This window comes from Hyperolius riggenbachi, chromosome 1, assembly GCF_040937935.1.
Source record: "Hyperolius riggenbachi isolate aHypRig1 chromosome 1, aHypRig1.pri, whole genome shotgun sequence".
Taxonomy (NCBI): Eukaryota; Metazoa; Chordata; class Amphibia; order Anura; family Hyperoliidae; genus Hyperolius; species Hyperolius riggenbachi.
The window spans coordinates 107,089,448-107,108,225 of NC_090646.1; the positions used below are offsets into that span (position 1 = coordinate 107,089,448).

At 41.8% G+C, this 18,778-nt stretch overlaps 1 protein-coding gene across 5 annotated transcripts in view; it reads left to right on the forward strand.

The window, feature by feature from the left end:
• The window catches only part of PACRGL (parkin coregulated like), a 53,374-nt gene that overhangs the window by 28,279 nt on the left and 6,317 nt on the right, over positions 1 to 18,778 (forward strand). For all 5 annotated transcript variants that reach the window (XM_068278060.1, XM_068278077.1, XM_068278041.1 and 2 more), the window contains 3 exons: positions 2,447 to 2,581; positions 7,567 to 7,674; positions 10,160 to 10,240. In XM_068278060.1, coding sequence (XP_068134161.1) covers positions 2,447 to 2,581; positions 7,567 to 7,674; positions 10,160 to 10,240 — 324 coding nt within the window. The remainder of the gene's footprint in view (positions 1 to 2,446; positions 2,582 to 7,566; positions 7,675 to 10,159; positions 10,241 to 18,778) is intronic.

Below are 18,778 nucleotides of genomic sequence, written 5' to 3' on the forward strand. Positions count from 1 at the left end.
AGAGAGAAGCTGCTCTAATCTAAATAATACACAGGCAGTGTGCAGAGAGGGGCCTGGAAGGGGGAGTTCATAGCAGAACCACAACACTGAAGAACTTGGCAGCCTTCCAGACACAGGCCGACAAGTCTGACAGGGGAAAGATACATTGATTTATTACAGAGACAGTGATAGTATAAAGTGCTGCAGTTAGCCAGAACACATTAGAATAGCTTTTGGAATTTATAGGATGATAAAAAACAGGATGCAATTTTTGTTACGGAGTCTCTTTAAGGCTTTCCATTCCCAGCACCCACCGCACCATGCCTGCAGCCATCCCCGGTATGTGACTTATTTATTTGTGTATGCAGTCTATGCAGCTAATATTTGTATTTCAAGAGCACAATAAAGCAATTGACAGCAGTGCTGGCGCTCTCTCCTCTCTTCCTATAGCATTCCTTAGATTCAGCATTTGATATGCTGCCTATTATTTTCAATTAAGTATAAGGGTTACATGATTTGCATATCATTGCATTCTAGCTTAGTGTATATTTTATGCAGCAACATAACTTTTTTGGGGAATTCTATTCAGATGACCAAATCTCAGAAAACATGGAAACCCTTGTTAGGGGGCCGGTCCTTGCGGCGGCGGAAAGGTCTCCATATCACATTTAATAGGTGTTGTTTGGATAATAGCGTGCTATTACTTTTGCCTAGTTCTTATTCAGAAACACGCCTGGTTTTCTCTTCAAAATCATTTGTCATAGCGCTCTGCGAGAGTTCCGTTCATATAAAGCAGGAGGCCTCCTCTCGGAGTGCCCCTTAAATTACGGGTAATTTAGAGACCTCACCATTTACGTCGCTTTGAAATGCGTAATAAAATGATTGATTGTCACTTAGCATCAGAGTATTTTGTAACATCTGTCAGAAGGTTTAGTGGGAAAAAAGCTCCTAGTGGTGTAATTATTTTCAGATGTCTCACACCTCTCAGCCATGGCGGCGATTAATCATAGCACATCACAGTCATTTTATGTATCTGTCAGTTGTCGGGACTGGCCGGGCTCCAGTTCACCACTGTCCCTTGTATCCATGAGAAGAATTAAATTAAGACTTATTAGTCCCGTGTTCCCTGTATAATGTACATTCCATCATGAGAAATGACGTGCTGGTTTTGAATACCTGAGCTGTGGGATGCGCCGTACCAGTGACTAGTAAAGATTATCGCTTCTATGTTACTGTCAGCTGTTTTGTCATTCGTGAAAAATCTACAGTAAATCTTTATCATGTGACACAGTCGCTAATTATTATTATAACACCCTTAAAGGAAACTTGAGATATACTGTGTATGTATATATATATATATATATATATATATATATATATATATATATATATATATATATACATACATACATACATACATACATACATACATACATACATACATACATACATACATACATACATACATACATACATACATACATACATACATACATACATACATACATATACATACAGAAGTTTGCTTTCTTAAAACAGAAAGTATTTGCGATAATTCAAATTGGAGTGAGCTCCGAGATATCTCCCAGTGCATCACTGCTGAAATATGCTAATTATCCATTGTCGTCCCTGTGAGCTAGCCACGCCTCCAGATCCGCTGGAATGCAGTGATGTGTCAGCTTTTTAATATTACAGAGCCACAATAATCCAACATGCATACAGACTGTTTCGGATGGATTGATCCTCATCAGTGCATGGCATGGATTAATGTGGCTCTATGGGGTAGGACATCTCGGAGCTCACTCCAACCGGAATTATCGCAAATACTTTCTGTTTTAAAGAGACTCTGAAGTCTCTTAAAAATCCTCTTTTTATTACAAAATCGTGTTTAACATTATTACTCTACCTAAACCGCCGCAACCCCACTGCTGTAATCTAACTAAAGCTCCACAAACTACTCGGGGGGCAATCCGGGCAGCACTTCCGTGAGAGGCAGAGCTATGAACCGCAGCTCTGCCTCTCAGCGCGTCTCTCAGCCCGGATCACCGCCTGTCCCCCGCCCCTCTGTCTTCCTTCACTGAGAGGGGCGGGGGAGAGGCGGAGATCCACCGTTGATAGATGGGAATGGAGGCAGAGCTGCGGCTGAAAGCTCTGCCTCCAACAGCAGCAAAATCCACGACCAAGAAAGTTGTGGATTTTGTGGGGGAGAGGTAGGGGGGAGTTAGGAGGGATTTAGTGAGATTACATGCGTAAACACCCCTGCCTGAAAAACAGCATTAAAATGGTTCAGTATTTATATGCACACATCAACAAATTCTTCTAAAGAGTTTCCAGCTGTTGCCTTCATCTTCTGCAGAACCGACAGAGCTTTAGAAGCATAGCTGATGTTTGTCACCTCATTAGATTCATTTTACTCAAGTAAGCGCTTGTTGTTTTACTTTTTTTTTTTTTGTTTCTCTGGTGACAGGGTCTTCGGGAAACCAGACACCCTTATACATTCGTCTCACAGGAGGGATTTAAGGAGTTATTGATGGTTCCTGGTGCTGCAGACAAAGCCTTACCTATATTACCTCAGCTGGCAGCAGCTCTGAAAGCTGCCCTTGTATGTATTCTTTATATATTCTCTAGCTTTTATCAGCTTTCTAGGATGACTGTTTATCATGTCTGATGGAAAAGGATTATGCAGTAATGTTGGAAACTAATCAGAATAAGAGTATTGTACCGTGTTAGACATCAATAAAAGCAAGAAGTTTTGAATCAGGATGATACCATTTATTGGCTAACTTAAAAAAATAAGAGTAAGCTTTCGGCTATTCTGCCTTCATTAGACCCGAATCCTGTAAGTTATTCAGTCAGCATTTGCCCATTGTTAAACAGAAACCGTAACCAAGAATTGAACTTCATCCCAATCAGTATCTGATACCCCCTTTTACATGAGAAATCCTTTCCTTTTCTGAAACAGATCACCATGGGGCTCTGTATGGCTGATTTTGTGGTGAAAAATCTCCCACAGGAAACTGTGAGGACCATGGTCTTGGCAGTTTCCTGTCTGTGAACCTCGTTGCATTGTGGGAAATAGCTGTTTACAGCTGGGTCCAACTGCCAAAAAAGCAAGCAGCAGCTACTTCCACTGACATCACAGTAAAAATGTCACCATGTGATAAATGTCAAAATGTTATTTTCACTGGAGTTCCTCTTTAATTCCTTTTTTTTTTTTCCCACCCTGATTTTCGTTCTGAAAATTATCACAGATGGTGACATCTTTAGTCCTGTCAGGTGGGTGGGAGTTCTGAAGCCATAGCAAATAATACTTGGTCTCCCAAAATAATCTTGATGGGGAGAATTCTGCATAGCTAATCAGACTAGGCTAAACATCCCTGGGAGGGGGAGCTACATTCAATATATAGCAGTGTTCTCCCCAGGCTCTTTTAGCCGTGTGCTCCACCCGACTAATTTTGGTGAGTACCCGCCTGTCATTGGCTCATGCCCTTCTTATTCTGTAAGTAGAGTTGCTTCAGCACTGCATTCCTACCTCACAGCACACCCGGCTACTTTTTCATGCCACCCGGCTACTTTTTCATGCCACCCGGCTGGAAAAAAAATTCTAGGGAGAGCACTGTATAGATATAGGAAGCGTTTCTGATGCTGAAACCAGGAAAATCACCATAAAAGTGGCTATCTTGAATTATTTACTGCATTCTACTATATGTGACTACAGTTCCTGTGGGAAGCAGCAGGCAGTGTCATTTATGATCAGCTTTGGAGAGGGCTTGATTGCCCTTGGTAATTTTTCAGGTTGATCTTCTCTTCTCTGTTTGTCTGGCCTTGACTTGGCTCCAGTTTACAACTCAAGCCTATTGTTCATTCTGTTTACTGCCTGCCTTGAGCCCTCCTTTAAGGTGGCCATACACTCGTTAGATTAGCAGCAGATAGATCATCAGATAGATTTTCTGATCTGTCTGATGTGTTTAGGAGCATTTTTTACTAGGAACAAATTTCCTATTGAAAATCAATCTGATGGCATTTTTTTTGCCATCAGATTTCCATTAGGTCCCATGCAAATTGATAAGCAATCTCCTCAGATCGACCCAGATTTTCCATCATGTCAGATCGATTTGCGATAGATAGATAGATAGATAGATAGATAGATAGATAGATAGATAGATAGGCCGAAAATCGGCTGAGTGTATGGCCACCGTTAGCCTCCTCTCTGATTGTTGTGTACAGCCAGCTCTTATTTCCACCTGATACCGATCCTGCTTGTTTGCCGCTGGCCCAGACCTCTACCTGTTATATTGCTCTGCTCACCGACAAACTGATTTCTACCAATGAACTGTTTCTGCCAGCTATTCTCCCCTCTCGGCAGCCTCCACCTTTTCTCATCTGTCACCAGTGCGGCATTCCCCAGGGCTGCAGCCTGGTGGCACCACACTGCCATAGTAATCTGCGCACACCACAACGGCGATAAGGGGAACGTGTGAAAGCAGACTTGGTGCCCGACATCAGTAAAGGTATTCAAACTGGAGGAAGCCACACTGAGGGCGTTTAGATATCTGGGTAATTTGCCTTCTTAAAACAGAAGGTATTTGCGATAATTCAGCTTCAAGTGAACTACTGTGGTTCCCCACAATGCATTACTACTAAATATACAAATGGTCTCTTTATTTGCATCTTCAGTATGGACGCATTGTGGGTAACCACAGCTGCTCACTTAAAGGGATCCAAGCAGCTTTTTCTTCTGCAGTTTGTTTTGGTTTCTGATAGCTGTAGGAGTTGCCATTTTCTCCTCTTCCCTTCCCTCTTCCCTTCTTTTTTCAGGGAAGGTGTGAATGTAATCAGGTGTGACTTCTCTAAACTGTTTGAAGTACAGTGTTCCATCTCCCCAACCCCTGCTGATGAAAGCTTTTGTTTGCTCATTGCTACTGCTAATTACATCAGTCCTTATCTGCCTGCTCTTTCTGTGGACTGTAGGATGGTGATGTAGGGTAATAAAAGCCTCTAACAAACATTTAAATGTAAAAAGAAGAGGTAGAATGGATTTTTAAAAAGTAATCAGCCCCGTAGTTAGCATGCATTTTTAATGTGCTATTGAGATGCCCTAAAGGTTCTGCTCAGCTCACTTTAAAGCTAAAATATCACAAATACCTTCTGTTTTAAAAAATGGCAGATTATACCAAGCATTGATTTTTAGTGAGGGCACTTTTTGGTCTCTTTTAGTCCCCTATACTTTCCTGGTGGTTCTGGGACACCCTGAGCTGCTTGGTTATTCTAGATTTCTGCCTGACCTAATTGATTTTACTTTTCCCAAAGTTTTTATCAGTCATATTACTTTTGTACATATAAGGCTGTTTTATAGGTTGCTGTTATCATGAATGACCTCCGGCATCTAATAAAACTCCTCATAATACAGTCAGAGCGCACTGCTTCTTAAGAGAGTAGCACTGTAAATATTTAAGGAAGAGAGGTCTGCCAGACTGACAAAAAAATCAGTATAATAAAAGAATTTAAGCTGAATGTCTCAAACTTTTAGTGATATAGTTTACTCCATGACTGGCCACCTAATAAAGTGATGTAACATTATGAGATAAACGTGTATGTACAGTGGTTTGCAAGAGTATTCGGCCCCCTTGAAGTTTTCCATATTTTGTCATATTACTGCCACAAACATGAATCAATTTTATTGGAATTCCACGTGAAAGACCAACACAAAGTGGTGTACACGTGAGAAGTGGAACGAAAATCATACATGATTCCAAACATTTTTTACAAATAAATAACTGTAAAGTAGGGTGTACGTAATTATTCGGCCCCCCTTTGTAGAACCACCTTTTGCTGCAATTACAGCTGCCAGTCTTTTTAGGGTATGTCTCTACCAGCTTTGCACATCTAGAGACTGAAATCCTTGCCCATTCTTCTTTGCAAAACTCCGTCAGATTAGAAGGACAGCGTTTGTGCACAGCAGTTTTCAGATCTTGCCACAGATTTGTACTGACATTAGTACAGGATACAGCACACACAGGTGCACTTTATCTAGTCATTAGCACTCATCAGGCAATGTCTATGGGCAACTGACTGCACTCAGACCAAAGGGGGCTGAATAATTATGCACACCCCACTTTTGCAGTTATTGATTTGTAAAAAATGTTTGGAATCATGTATGATTTTCGTTCCACTTCTCACGTGTACACCACTTTGTATTGGTCTTTCACGTGGAGTTCCAATACAATTGATTCATGTTTGTGGCAGTAATATGACAAAATGTGGAAAAATTAAGGGGGCCGAATACTTTTGCAAACCACTGTGTATCGGATATACTCTAGTACAAGCCATTCCAAGTATAGGCTGATCCTCAACTTATAGCCTTTCCCTGTGTATGTGATGCAGATTGCACATTAGAAGCATCAGTGCCACAGAATATGTTGACGCTTTATAAATCAATAACAATAAGCATGCTGGGCAGCCATCTACCAATCTCCCCTACAGCTCTCACCGCTAGAAGTCCAGGCTTCACTGCCTTCTCATTCCCGGCAGCCATCTTTGCGTCTCCCTTGCAGCTCTGTACTTGCTGCTACAGGTTCTTGCTTCACTGCCTTCTCATTCCCGGCAGCCATCTTTGTGTCTCCCGTGCAGCTCTGTACTTGCTGCTAGTGGTCCTCGCTTCACTGCCTTCTCATTCCCGGCAGCCATCTTTGTGTCTCCCGTGCAGCTCTGTACTTGATACAGTAGCTGATACCCCCTTTTACATGAGAAATCTATTCCTTTTCACAAACAGACCATCAGGGGGCGCTGTATGACTGATATTGTGGTGAAACCCCTCCCACAAGAAACTGAGGACCGTGGTACTCCTGGCACTTTCCTGCCTGTGAACCTTGTTGCATTGTGGGAAATAGCTGTTTACAGCTGTTTCCAACTACCAAAAAAGCATGCAACAGCTACATCACCTGCCAATAGTAAAATCTTACCATGTAATAAATGTCAGAATCTAAATCAGGGATTTAAAAGAGTTTACAATGGGCAACCACTGACTAAATCATTTATTCATAATTATTGTAAAAATGAAGCACTTTTTTATTAGATTATTGTCACTGGAGTTCCCCTTAAAGTCATAGTTCCGGCTTACTTTTTATTAATGCATTTATTACTGGTGATAGGTTGTCAGTTAGCAAACAGGCAAGGTTTCAACAGAACTATCAGTTAGATCCACTCTCTGCTGCAATAGCCATTGGCAAGGTGGACCCCACACTGCCCAAGGAGCCCAAGTCAGTCATAAGGAGATAGATCACTGGGCATTAGTGCAGGTGGATTTTTGCCACTTTATAATGGTAAAACCAGTTGTTAAATGTTTTTGAAAATAGCTTTAATAAAACAAAGACGCTTATCTTTTTGAAATGCAGACATCAAACATTGTTTCCGGTAATACCTTTTTAATGACTAACTGTACATGGTTTATTGCAATATTACTTCACTTACTGAACTTTTTGAGGCTTTCACTCTGATTCAGTGGCAAAGATACCAATTGAACCCCTAGGGAAATATGGTATTAGTACTGATGTAAAATGTAATAACAAACTGTGCTTTGATTTTCAGGTACATCCCGATGATGGTGTTTTTGAAAGGGGATTAAATGGCTTAGTACAGCTGAGTGCAGTTGTTGGACCAGCCTTAAACATTCATCTAAAGAATCTGCTGACCAGTGTAAGTTTTACAATATATTTTATGTATCACTAATGAATTAAGAGACGAAGACCTTGAAGTGTGCATGCTATGAAACTCGCACCTCTATGTTTCCAGTTCCCCAATTTACAGATATAAAATCTTATATTGGGTACATCCCGTGTTCCTTCTTGTGTGTGCCTGGAGATTAGAAATGTCCCATACAAGGATATGTGTCATTATACTTCAGAGTGCAACCAGACAAAGTGGGGAAGTGTGAGGATGTAACACTACTGTCGGGCGAACTAGGGACCTGTTTTAGGCGTACAAATATTATCCACACTTGTCCCCACTCAAATCTTTTACTTTTATTATGAAGTGTAATTTTGTTTAGTTTTACAGATGAAGATGTAAAACCCTGTATATAACAAAATGCAGAGTTAAATTCAGACTGGCTGTATGCTTGTCTTAAAGGATACCTGAAGTGACATGATGAGATAGACATGTGTATGTACAGTGCCTAGCACACAAATAACTATGCTGGGTTCCTTTATTTCTTTCTCTGTCTGAAAGAGTTAAATAGCAGGTATGTAAGTGGCTGACTCAGTCCTGACTCAGACAGGAAGTAACCACAGTGTGGCCCTCACTAATAAGAAATTCCACCTATAAAGACACTTTCCTAGCAGAAAATGGCTTCTGAGAGCAGGAAAGAGATAAAAAGGGGAATTTCTTATCCGTGAGAGTCACACTGTAGTCACCATGTGTATGATATGGCAATTAAGACCTAGTGAAAATAATATAAGTGCAGCAAGAGGCTTACCCGAGTGAGGAGGGATGACCAGGACCGGGAAACACTGCCCTACGCGCTCGCAGACAGCATCTGCTTCACTGGAGGCTACTAAGCTAAAAGCAATGCATGCTTCTAAAGAGGAAGTGGGAGGCGGGGAAGTGCTGCACAGTTGCGTGGGGCCACACGTATCAATTCCGGTCTGTGGAGCGCTGACGTCAGTGCTCCAGAGCGGAATCACGTGACATCCGGGTGTGCGACCAAAAGGTCGCACCCCGCATAGGACAATTACTTCCGGTTTATGCGACCATAACGTCGCACTCAAATAGTTTAGAAAAACCAACGTGTTTGTAAAGTAATAGCAGGTCACCCCACCACACAATTCAATAATATAATACAACTTTGTATCAATGGTGTAAATTAAACAATTATATACCAGAGCTAGCTTAAATTATGTTTCATGTGAACATCTATATAATATATATTTATTGATGTATTGATGTGCTCAGGATGTGTGGTTATAACCTACATCTGGGGAACTTTGTAATTGTTTTTAAATGTCAGTTCGTGTTCTTTACCAATACATTTTGTACTATTTTTGCAACTTTATCCATGGTGTTGTGTCATGGCATTTACTCAGTGAGGGTACTTTTTGTCTTTAAATGCTTAAGTTGTGCTAATTACCCTAGAGTTAGGGCACATGTACATATATGCTTAATTATTGCTCAAGTCTTTTTATGGTTGTTCAGCCACTACTTTGGTCAATGAGATCAGCAGACCTGCCAAGCAACTGGTATTGTTTAAAAGGAAACATCCGTGTCCCTCTCAGCTAAGGTTCCCTTTAAAGCGGACCTGAACTCAGAACGTCCTCTGCTCTAAAAGCTAGACAACAGCATTATAACCTTTAAAGAAAAAAACATTTCTTTGTTACAGCTGATACAAACCCTAAAATAAATCTGCACCGTTTCTACTTCCTGCTTCACAGAAGCAGACATATTGTTAACAGCCAGTGTTTTCAAAAGGGATTATCTGCCATCTCTGCCATGGCAGTCATGTGACACAGGGGAGAGATCAAATTACAACTTGTGATTAGACACAAATGAGGGGGAAATAAACAGGCTAAACTCTCTAAATACATACAGGGTGCATTTCTCTATGTTTTCCTTCTGTCCTGTGCAAGAGTTCAAGTCCATTTAAAACATCAGGACTGGGAATCTAACCCAAGTACGGTGGAAGCTTGTGAACCTCTACAATACTTTTCAGAATGATTTTTGCAAAACTTATTTTCCTCTTTTCACAAAAAAAGGTGAATGGAAGGTACTGTAACTATGGGACTTCCTCAGAATGCCCCACAAACAAGGTGAACACAGAGGGAAATGCGTGAGAAGAAATGTAAATAAATTCTTTGTTTGATATACAACCATTTTACTTTTTAATTTGTTTCAAAGGAATTCTGATTTGTTGATCTCTGTGAACTATGCGTATTATGTTAGGAATTCTGTGTTTGCGCTTTATGGCCTTGTTCATTTATTTAGTTTATGACATAGTTGGGGGTAATTTATGGTGATCTATCAGACATCCAGGTGGGTGCAAAGGTATTTCAGTCATAGGAATTCACTGATTGGATGTTTGCAGTTGACACAGGAAAATGTATCTGATTTTTGTTATGTATACTGTAGTAAATTACCCTATTTTTTTTTTCATGTGTGCTTCATTTTTGTTTATGTCTTGCTTTGATAGCTCTCTAAAAGATTGATGGACAAAAAGTATAAAGACTCAGTCTCCAGCGCATTACAAAATTTGGAACAATATGGTGGGAAGGTAAATATATTCTTTTTCTCTAGTTGGATTAATTTATGCTCGCACTTTTTCTTTTAAATAAAATTCACTTACTGGCTTTGCAGTCTGAAAGAAATGGTAGATATGTCAAATATTATATCACTTAAAGGGAACCTGTACTGAGTAAAATCATTTAAAATAAACATGAGGTAACGTCAAATGAACATTAAATAGTTACCTTGCCATCAGTTCCTCTCAGAAGCTCACCATTTTCTTCTGACAATGATCCCTTCCAGTTCTGGCAACATTTTGTCTGAACTGAAATATATCAGTTGCTGTCAGTTATATATCAGTTGCTGTCAGTTATAGCTGAGTGGCCAACTGATGTGCCCGGTAATGTCCAAGTTTCCCTATGGCTTAAGTGGGTGATGTTACAGTTTAACAGTGTGCTGACCAGAAAGCTGTTATGGGGTAATGACCATTTTCAAAATGGAGGACGGAGAATTCCCTTGATGACAGTGGACAAATGGGACGCAGGAGAGGAGAAAGCTTGAGAAGTAGACTACACCGGAGGTAAGTATGACTTGTGTATGTTTATTTTGACTTTTAAAGGGGCACTACAGCGAACAACTGTAAAATTTAAAATATGTACAAAACATATACAAGTAAGAAGTACATTTTTTCCAGTAAAATGAGCCATATATTACTTTTCTCCTATGTTGCTGTCACTTACAGTAGGTAGTAGAAATCTGACAGAAGTGACAGGTTTTGGACTAGCCCATCTCTTTATAGGGGATTTCTCAGGGATATATTTATTTTCAAAAGCACTTAGTGAATAGCAGTTGCTCTGTCCAACTGCCAAACAAGTGTGTAGGGAGCAGGGAAGCTGGCCAGCATCGTTTAACCACTTCAGCCTAACTGGACGAAATTTCTCGTCCAGTTAGGCTGTGCGCACTTCCGCGGGTTCCCCTGCTTCAATCTTCTTCCTGGGAGCGAGCTCGATCGCTCCCAGGCCTATTTGACTGTGGCCATCTTGTGGCCAAATAGTAAACGACACCCACATACATTTTACATTACACAAATACACTTTTTTACATTAAAAAATAACTGTTTACCTCCCACACCAAAAATTACACACATACAATTTTTAATAAAATTTTTTTTTTTTTTTTACAATAATAAAAAAAACAAAAAAAAAACATAAATAGTTACCTAAGGGTCTGAACTTTATAAATATGCACGTCAAAGGAGTGTATTAATATATATTTTTTTAAATTATGGGCTTGTAAATAGTGATGGACGCAAATTGAAAAATTGCACCTTTACTTCCAAATAAAATATCGGCGCCATACATTGTGATAGGGACATAATTTAAATGGTGTAATAAGCAGGACAAATTGGCAAATAAAGTACATGGGTTTTAATTATGGTAGCATGTATGAATTTCAAACTATAATGGCCAAAAGCTGAGAACTAATGATTTTTCTCATTTCTTTCTTAATATTCCTGTTAAAATTGATTTTGAATAAATTAATTTTCAGCAGAATGTATCACCCACAAAAAGCCTAATTGGTGGCAAAAAAACAAGATATAGATCCATTCACTGTGCCGAGTAGTGATAAAGTTATTGGCAAATGAATGGGAGGTGAAAGTTGCTCAGATGCAAAAAAAAATGTCAACCCTGTAGGCTGAAGTGGTTAAATCCTTTTTAGGGAATATTTTTATAAAGAATAAAAGCCTTGCTGAGAATCCCCTATGAAGAGATGGACTAGTCCAAAACCTGTCACTTCTGTCAGATTTCTACTGCCTACTGTAAGTGACAGCAACATAGGAGAAAAGTAATTTATGGCTCATTTTACTCTGGAAAAAATGTACTTCTTATTTGTCTATGTTTGCACATATTTTAAATTTTTACAGTTTTTCGCTGTAGTGCCCCTAATTTTCAGGTCAGATGTTCTTTAACCTTCTGCCGCCTGCGTCACGCCAGTAGGCGTGGCCGCGGCGGCAGCCCCAGGACCGCCTAACGCCAATTTGCGTAAAGTCCTGGGGCTCTGTTTAGCATGAGATCGCGCGCATGGTGCGCGCGCATCTCATGCTCGGAGGGCGGAGCTCCGCCCCGCCTTCGGTCTCCGAGCGGCTGTTGCCGCTCGGGAGACTGTTAGCCGGCGATTACGCCGTCTATTTACTTGGTGCAGCGCTGCACTGGGGACAGCCGTGTGACACGGCTGTCCCCATGAGGGACAAGAGAGCGATCGGCTCTCATAGGCAGAAGCCTATGACAGGCGATCGCCATAATTGGCCGGCTGTGGGGAGGGAGGGAGGGAGGGAGGGAGGGAAAAAATTTAAAGAAACGGGATTTTAGAAAAAAAAAATAATAATATTTATTTAAAAAAAAATAAACATGGGGGGAGCGATCAGACCCCACCAACAGAGAGCTCTGTTGGTGGGGAGAAAAGGGGGGGGGATCACTTGTGTGCTGAGTTGTGCGGCCCTGCAGCTTTTCCTTAAAGCTGCAGTGGCCAATTTAGCTAAAAATGGCCTGGCCACTAGGGGGGTTTAGCCCTGCAGTCCTCAAGTGGTTAAAGTGAACCAGAGGTAAAAATAAACTGATGAGATAAAGAATTGTATTTATCCCCCTACTCATAAAAATGACTTTAAAAAAAATGTTATCCCATGGTTTTATTTAATATTTAAACATTTACAAAGAAGATTGAATGTTTTGCTGTCTCTGCTCAGTGGCAGCCTATTAAGTGTCCCTAAAGGAAAACACGTGGGCCCATATGCAATTCACTTTTTTAACCGAGTTTTCTCCTAGGAGATAATTTTTCATCTTTGATTTAAAATAACTGTCCAGCACTTTTCAAATAAAGTACCAAAAAGTAGGTGAACAGGTACTATCAAAATTATTTTGGATATTGTCTTGCTTTCTGTAAGCTTGACTTTAATTGACAAGTTTAAAAATATCACCTAAGAGAAAAATCAGGAGAAAAAATTAATTGCATATGGGCCATGAACTATTAACTTTTTCTATCTCCCTCTGCTCTCAGAAGTTGTATTCTGCCAGGGAAACTTTTATGACTGTAATTTCCTTATCAATGATGTTTACTTTATTCCCACAAGGTACCGACAAGACAGAAGTTGTCACTTTCATGCCTAAAAATTAACTCTTTCAGGCAGCAAAGTAAAACAGCACTCTACATGCACATAGTTATCTCATCATGTCAGTTTTTGGATTGAATCACGCCTAGTGGAAAAGGGCCCTAAATTACCTTTTTTTTTTCTTTTTTTTTTCTGTCTCTGTCACAGTAGGTATTGTTAATATGACATTTCTGAAGGAATTTGGACTAGTCTATCTCCTCATGGTGAATTTTCAGTGTTTCCAGGCAGTGCTTTTGTTAAGAATAAAGGAAAGTACAAACATTGCCTTGCAAAAGTTGGACTGCAGCGGCAGGGGAGCGTAGTGGTTGGCGGGAGCTAGTGTTGGGCGAACATCTAGATGTTCGGGTTCGGGCCGAACAGGCCGAACATGGCCGCGATGTTCGGGTGTTCGACCCGAACTCCAAACATAATGGAAGTCAATGGGGACCCGAACTTTTGTGCTTTGTAAAGCCTCCTTACATGCTACATACCCCAAATTTACAGGGTATGTGCACCTTGGGAGTGGGTACAAGAGGAAAAATTTTTTTAGCAAAAAGAGCTTATAGTTTTTGAGAAAACCGATTTTAAAGTTTCAAAGGGAAAACTGTCTTTTAAATGCGGGAAATGTCTGTTTTCTTTGCACAGGTAACATGCTTTTTGTCGGCATGCAGTCCTAAATGTAATACATATAAGAGGTTCCAGGAAAAGGGACCGGTAACGCTAACCCAGCAGCAGCACACGTGATGGAACAGGAGGAGGGTGGCGCAGGAGGAGAAGGCCACGCTTTGAGACACAACAACCCAGGCCTTGCATGAGGACAAGAAGCGTGCGGATAGCAATTTGCATTTTGTCGCCATGCAGTCATAAATGTAATACAGATGAGAGGTTCAATAAACAGGGACCGGAAACGCTAACCCATCACAGATGTTCATTGTTCATGTTACTTGGTTGGGGTCCGGGAGTGTTGCGTAGTCGTTTCCAATCCAGGATTGATTCATTTTAATTTGAGTCAGACGGTCTGCATTTTCTGTGGAGAGGCGGATACGCCGCCGATCTGTGACGATGCCTCCGGCAGCACTGAAACAGCGTTCCGACATAACGCTGGCTGCCGGGCAAGCCAGCACCTCTATTGCGTACATTGCCAGTTTGCGCCAGGTGTCTAGCTTCGATACCCAATAGTTGAAGGGTGCAGATGGATTGTTCAACACAGCTATGCCATCTGACATGTAGTCCTTGACCATCTTCTCCAGGCGATCGGTGTTGGAGGTGGATCTGCACGCTTGCTGTTCTGTGTGCTGCTGCATGGGTGTCAGAAAATGTTCCCACTCCAAGGACACTGCCGATACCATTCCCTTTTGAGCACTAGCTGCGGCTTGTGTTGTTTGCTGCCCTCCTGGTCGTCCTGGGTTTGCGGAAGTCAGTCTGTCGGCGTACAACTGGCTAGAGGAGGGGGAGGATGTCAATCTCCTCTCTAAAGTCTCCACAAGGGCCTGCTGGTATTCTTCCATTTTGACCTGTCTGGCTCTTTCTTCAAGCAGTTTTGGAACATTGTGTTTGTACCGTGGATCCAGAAGGGTATAAACCCAGTAATTGGTGTTGTCCAGAATGCGCACAATGCGTGGGTCGCGTTCAATGCAGTCCTAGGCCGAAGAGGTCATAGCCTAGGGTCACAAAACCTGTTTATTTGGGCAATTTCAATGGTGGCGAGTCTGACGTACATAAATCGCAGCAATGGCCGTTAGCAACGTCTGAATCTCACGAAATGTCTCATGCAGGTAGAAGACATATTGTTAGACTTGGGCTCCAAAGATGGGTTCCCTACATCTCTGCAAACCAGAGTTACAGGGCTCCAAATTTGGTAAAATCCCCCATAGGCTTTCATTGGGCCTCCTATTTACAGTTCCAAAATCTCACATCTTTTCAAAGGGCAATTACTCAGCAGTGGCAAATTTTCTAGCATTGTAGGGACCCTTAGGGGGAACATGACTGGTGAGTTTCGGGCCCCTAGGCCAAAGAGGTCATAGCCTAGGGTCACAAAAACCTGTTTATTTGGGCTATTTCAATGGTAGTGATGGTGACGTACATAAATCGCAGCAATGGCCGTTAGCAAAGTCTGAATCTCACGAAATGTCTCATGCAGGTAGAAGACATATTGTTAGACTTGGATTCCAAAGATGGGGTCCCTACATCTCTGCAAACCAGAGTTACAGGGGTCCAAAATTGGTAAAATCCCCCATAGGATTTCATTGCCTCCCTATTTCACTTTCCAAAATCTCACATCTTTTCAAAGGGCAATGGCTCAGCAGTACCAAATTTTCTAGCATTGTAGGGACCCTTAGGGGGAACATGACTGGTGAGTTTTGGGCCCCTAGGCCGAAGAGGTCATAGCCTAGGGTCACAAAAACCTGTTTATTTGGGCTATTTCAATGGTAGTGATGGTGGCGTACATAAATCTCAGCCATGGCCGTTAGCAACGTCTGAATCTCACGAAATGTCTCATGCAGGTAGAAGACATATTGTTAGACTTGGATTCCAAAGATGGGGTTCCAAAATCTCACACCATTTCAAAGGGCAATGGCTCAGCAGTGGCAAAACTCACCAGTCATGTTCCCCCTAAGGGTCCCTACAATGCTAGAAAATTTGGTACTGCTGAGCCATTGCCCTTTGAAAAGATGTGAGATTTTGGAAAGTGAAATAGGGAGGCAATGAAATCCTATAGGGGATTTTACCAATTTTGGACCCCTGTAACTCTGGTTTGCAGAGATGTAGGGACCCCATCTTTGGAATCCAAGTCTAACAATATGTCTTCTACCTGCATGAGACATTTCGTGAGATTCAGACTTTGCTAACGGCCATTGCTGCGATTTATGTACGTCACCATCACTACCATTGAAATAGCCCAAATAAACAGGTTTTCCCAGGGTCGTCTCCAGGACAGCACCCATATGAGATAAATTCCCTCCAGATACTATTGGACAGGAGAAGGTTAAAAATTAGCATACCCTGCAGCAGCATACATATATATATATCCCCAACTCGAACTCACATTCAGTTTAATTCCTGTCCACGGAAGGAGGAGGATCGATCAGGAGAGTCCATGTCAGTTGGCAGGCTCTGAGCGGCTGTTCCCCCCGTGTACACACCAGCCAGTCGGGATTGATGTGGGGAGAGGACGCCGGCTCCGGAATTACAGACCTCAGGAAGACGCTGAGACTTATGGGGCGAGATTCTGTGCGTGCAGTGCGCGCGCAGTGGTCGGCGTTGCAGAGGTCGGATTGGCTCATCCGGGTCAGGTGACCGGGAGGAAGTCTGGGCACGCCCCTCTAGGAAGCAGAGCGGAAGCTGGACTGGCGTGGGGGCGGCATGCAGCGGTAAGCGGCAGGATGCTGAGCGCCGTCCAGAAATTAACCCTTTCATTGCTGGCGGCTAAGTAAGTCCAGGCTAAAGGGTCAGGAGGGAACTTATGTGCATGGTTGTGATTGCGGGGGGAAGCCCTTATGGGTGGAACCAGGCAGACATTTAAAGCAACTCAGTCTGTTCTTCCTATTATACTCAATTACTATGGAAGGATCAGACGTATCTCCGCAGGGATCTGCTGAGCAGAGCTCCAGTGCTGGTTTGGTATGTAATCCCACAGTGTGGGCTTTATTGCTTCTGGTCTCTGATATTATAGATAGTAAGTTAGTCCTTTCTTTTTCTTGCTTGTAGCCCAGACTGGATAAGGCTGACAAGCCGGTTAAAGTAAAGGAAACAAGAGCTGAATCAAGCCATTCTTCAGCGCAATTGCCAAAAGCTGAGCAAAAGCGTAAAGAAAAGAAATGTGCTTTGTGTGCAGCAAAGATTTCAACTGCATCAGGAAAGAGTTTATGCAATTCCTGCACTCAGAAAGTGGTTAAAGAGGAAACCCCAAATATGTTTAAAGATCTTATGGGATGGATGAAGTCAGAGATAAAGGCTACCTTCCAATCCTATAAGGAGTCTGCCCCGTCTACCTCTTCAGCAGTACCTGAATCATTACCTAATGTGATTCCTTCCTCTCCCAAAACATTAATGTCTGTTGGTGAATCTCAGCAGGGGCAAAAGAGGAAGTGGAATTCAGACTCAGAGCATTCAGAGGGTGAAATTTCATCACTGAAGGAAATGAGTGCTAAACCACAGGAATCAAGAAGGGACAGAGATTTGCTTTTTCTATGGATAAGAAGGATCCCCTAGATAAAAGGGTTGATAATCTATTAAGGAGAAATTGGGAAACAACTACTCTGATTTTCAAACCCGCAGTGGCTAGTACGGCCTTTTCAAGGTCATTTAAAAATATGGTTACAACAATTAGAGATGCATATCGCAGAGGGTTCGCCTAGAGATGTTATACTCAAATCTTTTCCTAATCTGTTCCATGTAGTAGATTATCTTACAGATGCAGCAGATGAGACTGTGAGACTAACTGCAAGAGCTTCTGCTTTATCCAATTCAGCAAGAAGAGGAATATGGGTGAGACCCTGGGAAGGAGATGTTTCCTCCAAGATAAAACTGTGTGGGTTTCCATGTGAAGGTAATTTGTTATTTGGCACAACATTAGATGAAACATTAGAGAGATCAGCAGACTTTAAGAAGAACTTTCCAAATAAAAAGAAAACTCTCAGGTTTAGACATTCCTTTCGAGGTTCAAGAAAGCAGGTGTCAGAGACTAGGCCAGGGCTTAGAATAAACTGTAGAGCACAAAAGGATCAGAAAGGAAAATCCTCATTTACCTTCTCTCCAGCCAATGTGCCTAAAAAACAATGACACCAGGATTCCAGTAGGGGGCAGACTGGCTCTCTTCATAGAGAACTGGTATACGTTGACCAACAATTTTTGGATAAGAACAATTATTCTAGAGGGTTACAGACTGGAATTTGTGGAGAGACCAAGCACAAGATTTCTGGTAACCCCTCCCCCCATCATAACAGAACAGAGTTTAGCCTTACAAAGTGCAGTGTCAGATCTTTGGGAAAAGCAGGTAATAAGAGAAGTTCCAGGAGGTCAAAGAGGACAGGGCTTTTACTCCCCAGTGTTCCTGGTTAAAAAGCCGCAAGGGAACTTCAGACTTATTCTCAATCTAAAGACTTTGAACAAATTCATTCGTTACAGAAAATTCTAAATGGACAACATTCGGTCTGTACTAGGCTTACTTCAAGACGGAGCTTACATGGCGTCTCTAGATCTACAAGACGCTTATCTTCATATTCCAATACATCCGGAGTCGCAAGCATTCATGAGGTTTGCAATACATCAAGCAGGCGAGGTAAGACACTATCAATTTACAGCTCTTCCATTTGGCCTCTCTTCAGCCCCTTGGCTGTTTACGAAAGTAATGACTGAAATTCTTGCCTTTTTTAAGACTTAAGGAGATTCAAGTCATAACATATCTAGACGATTTGTTTTTATGGGGAGACTCGGCTATGT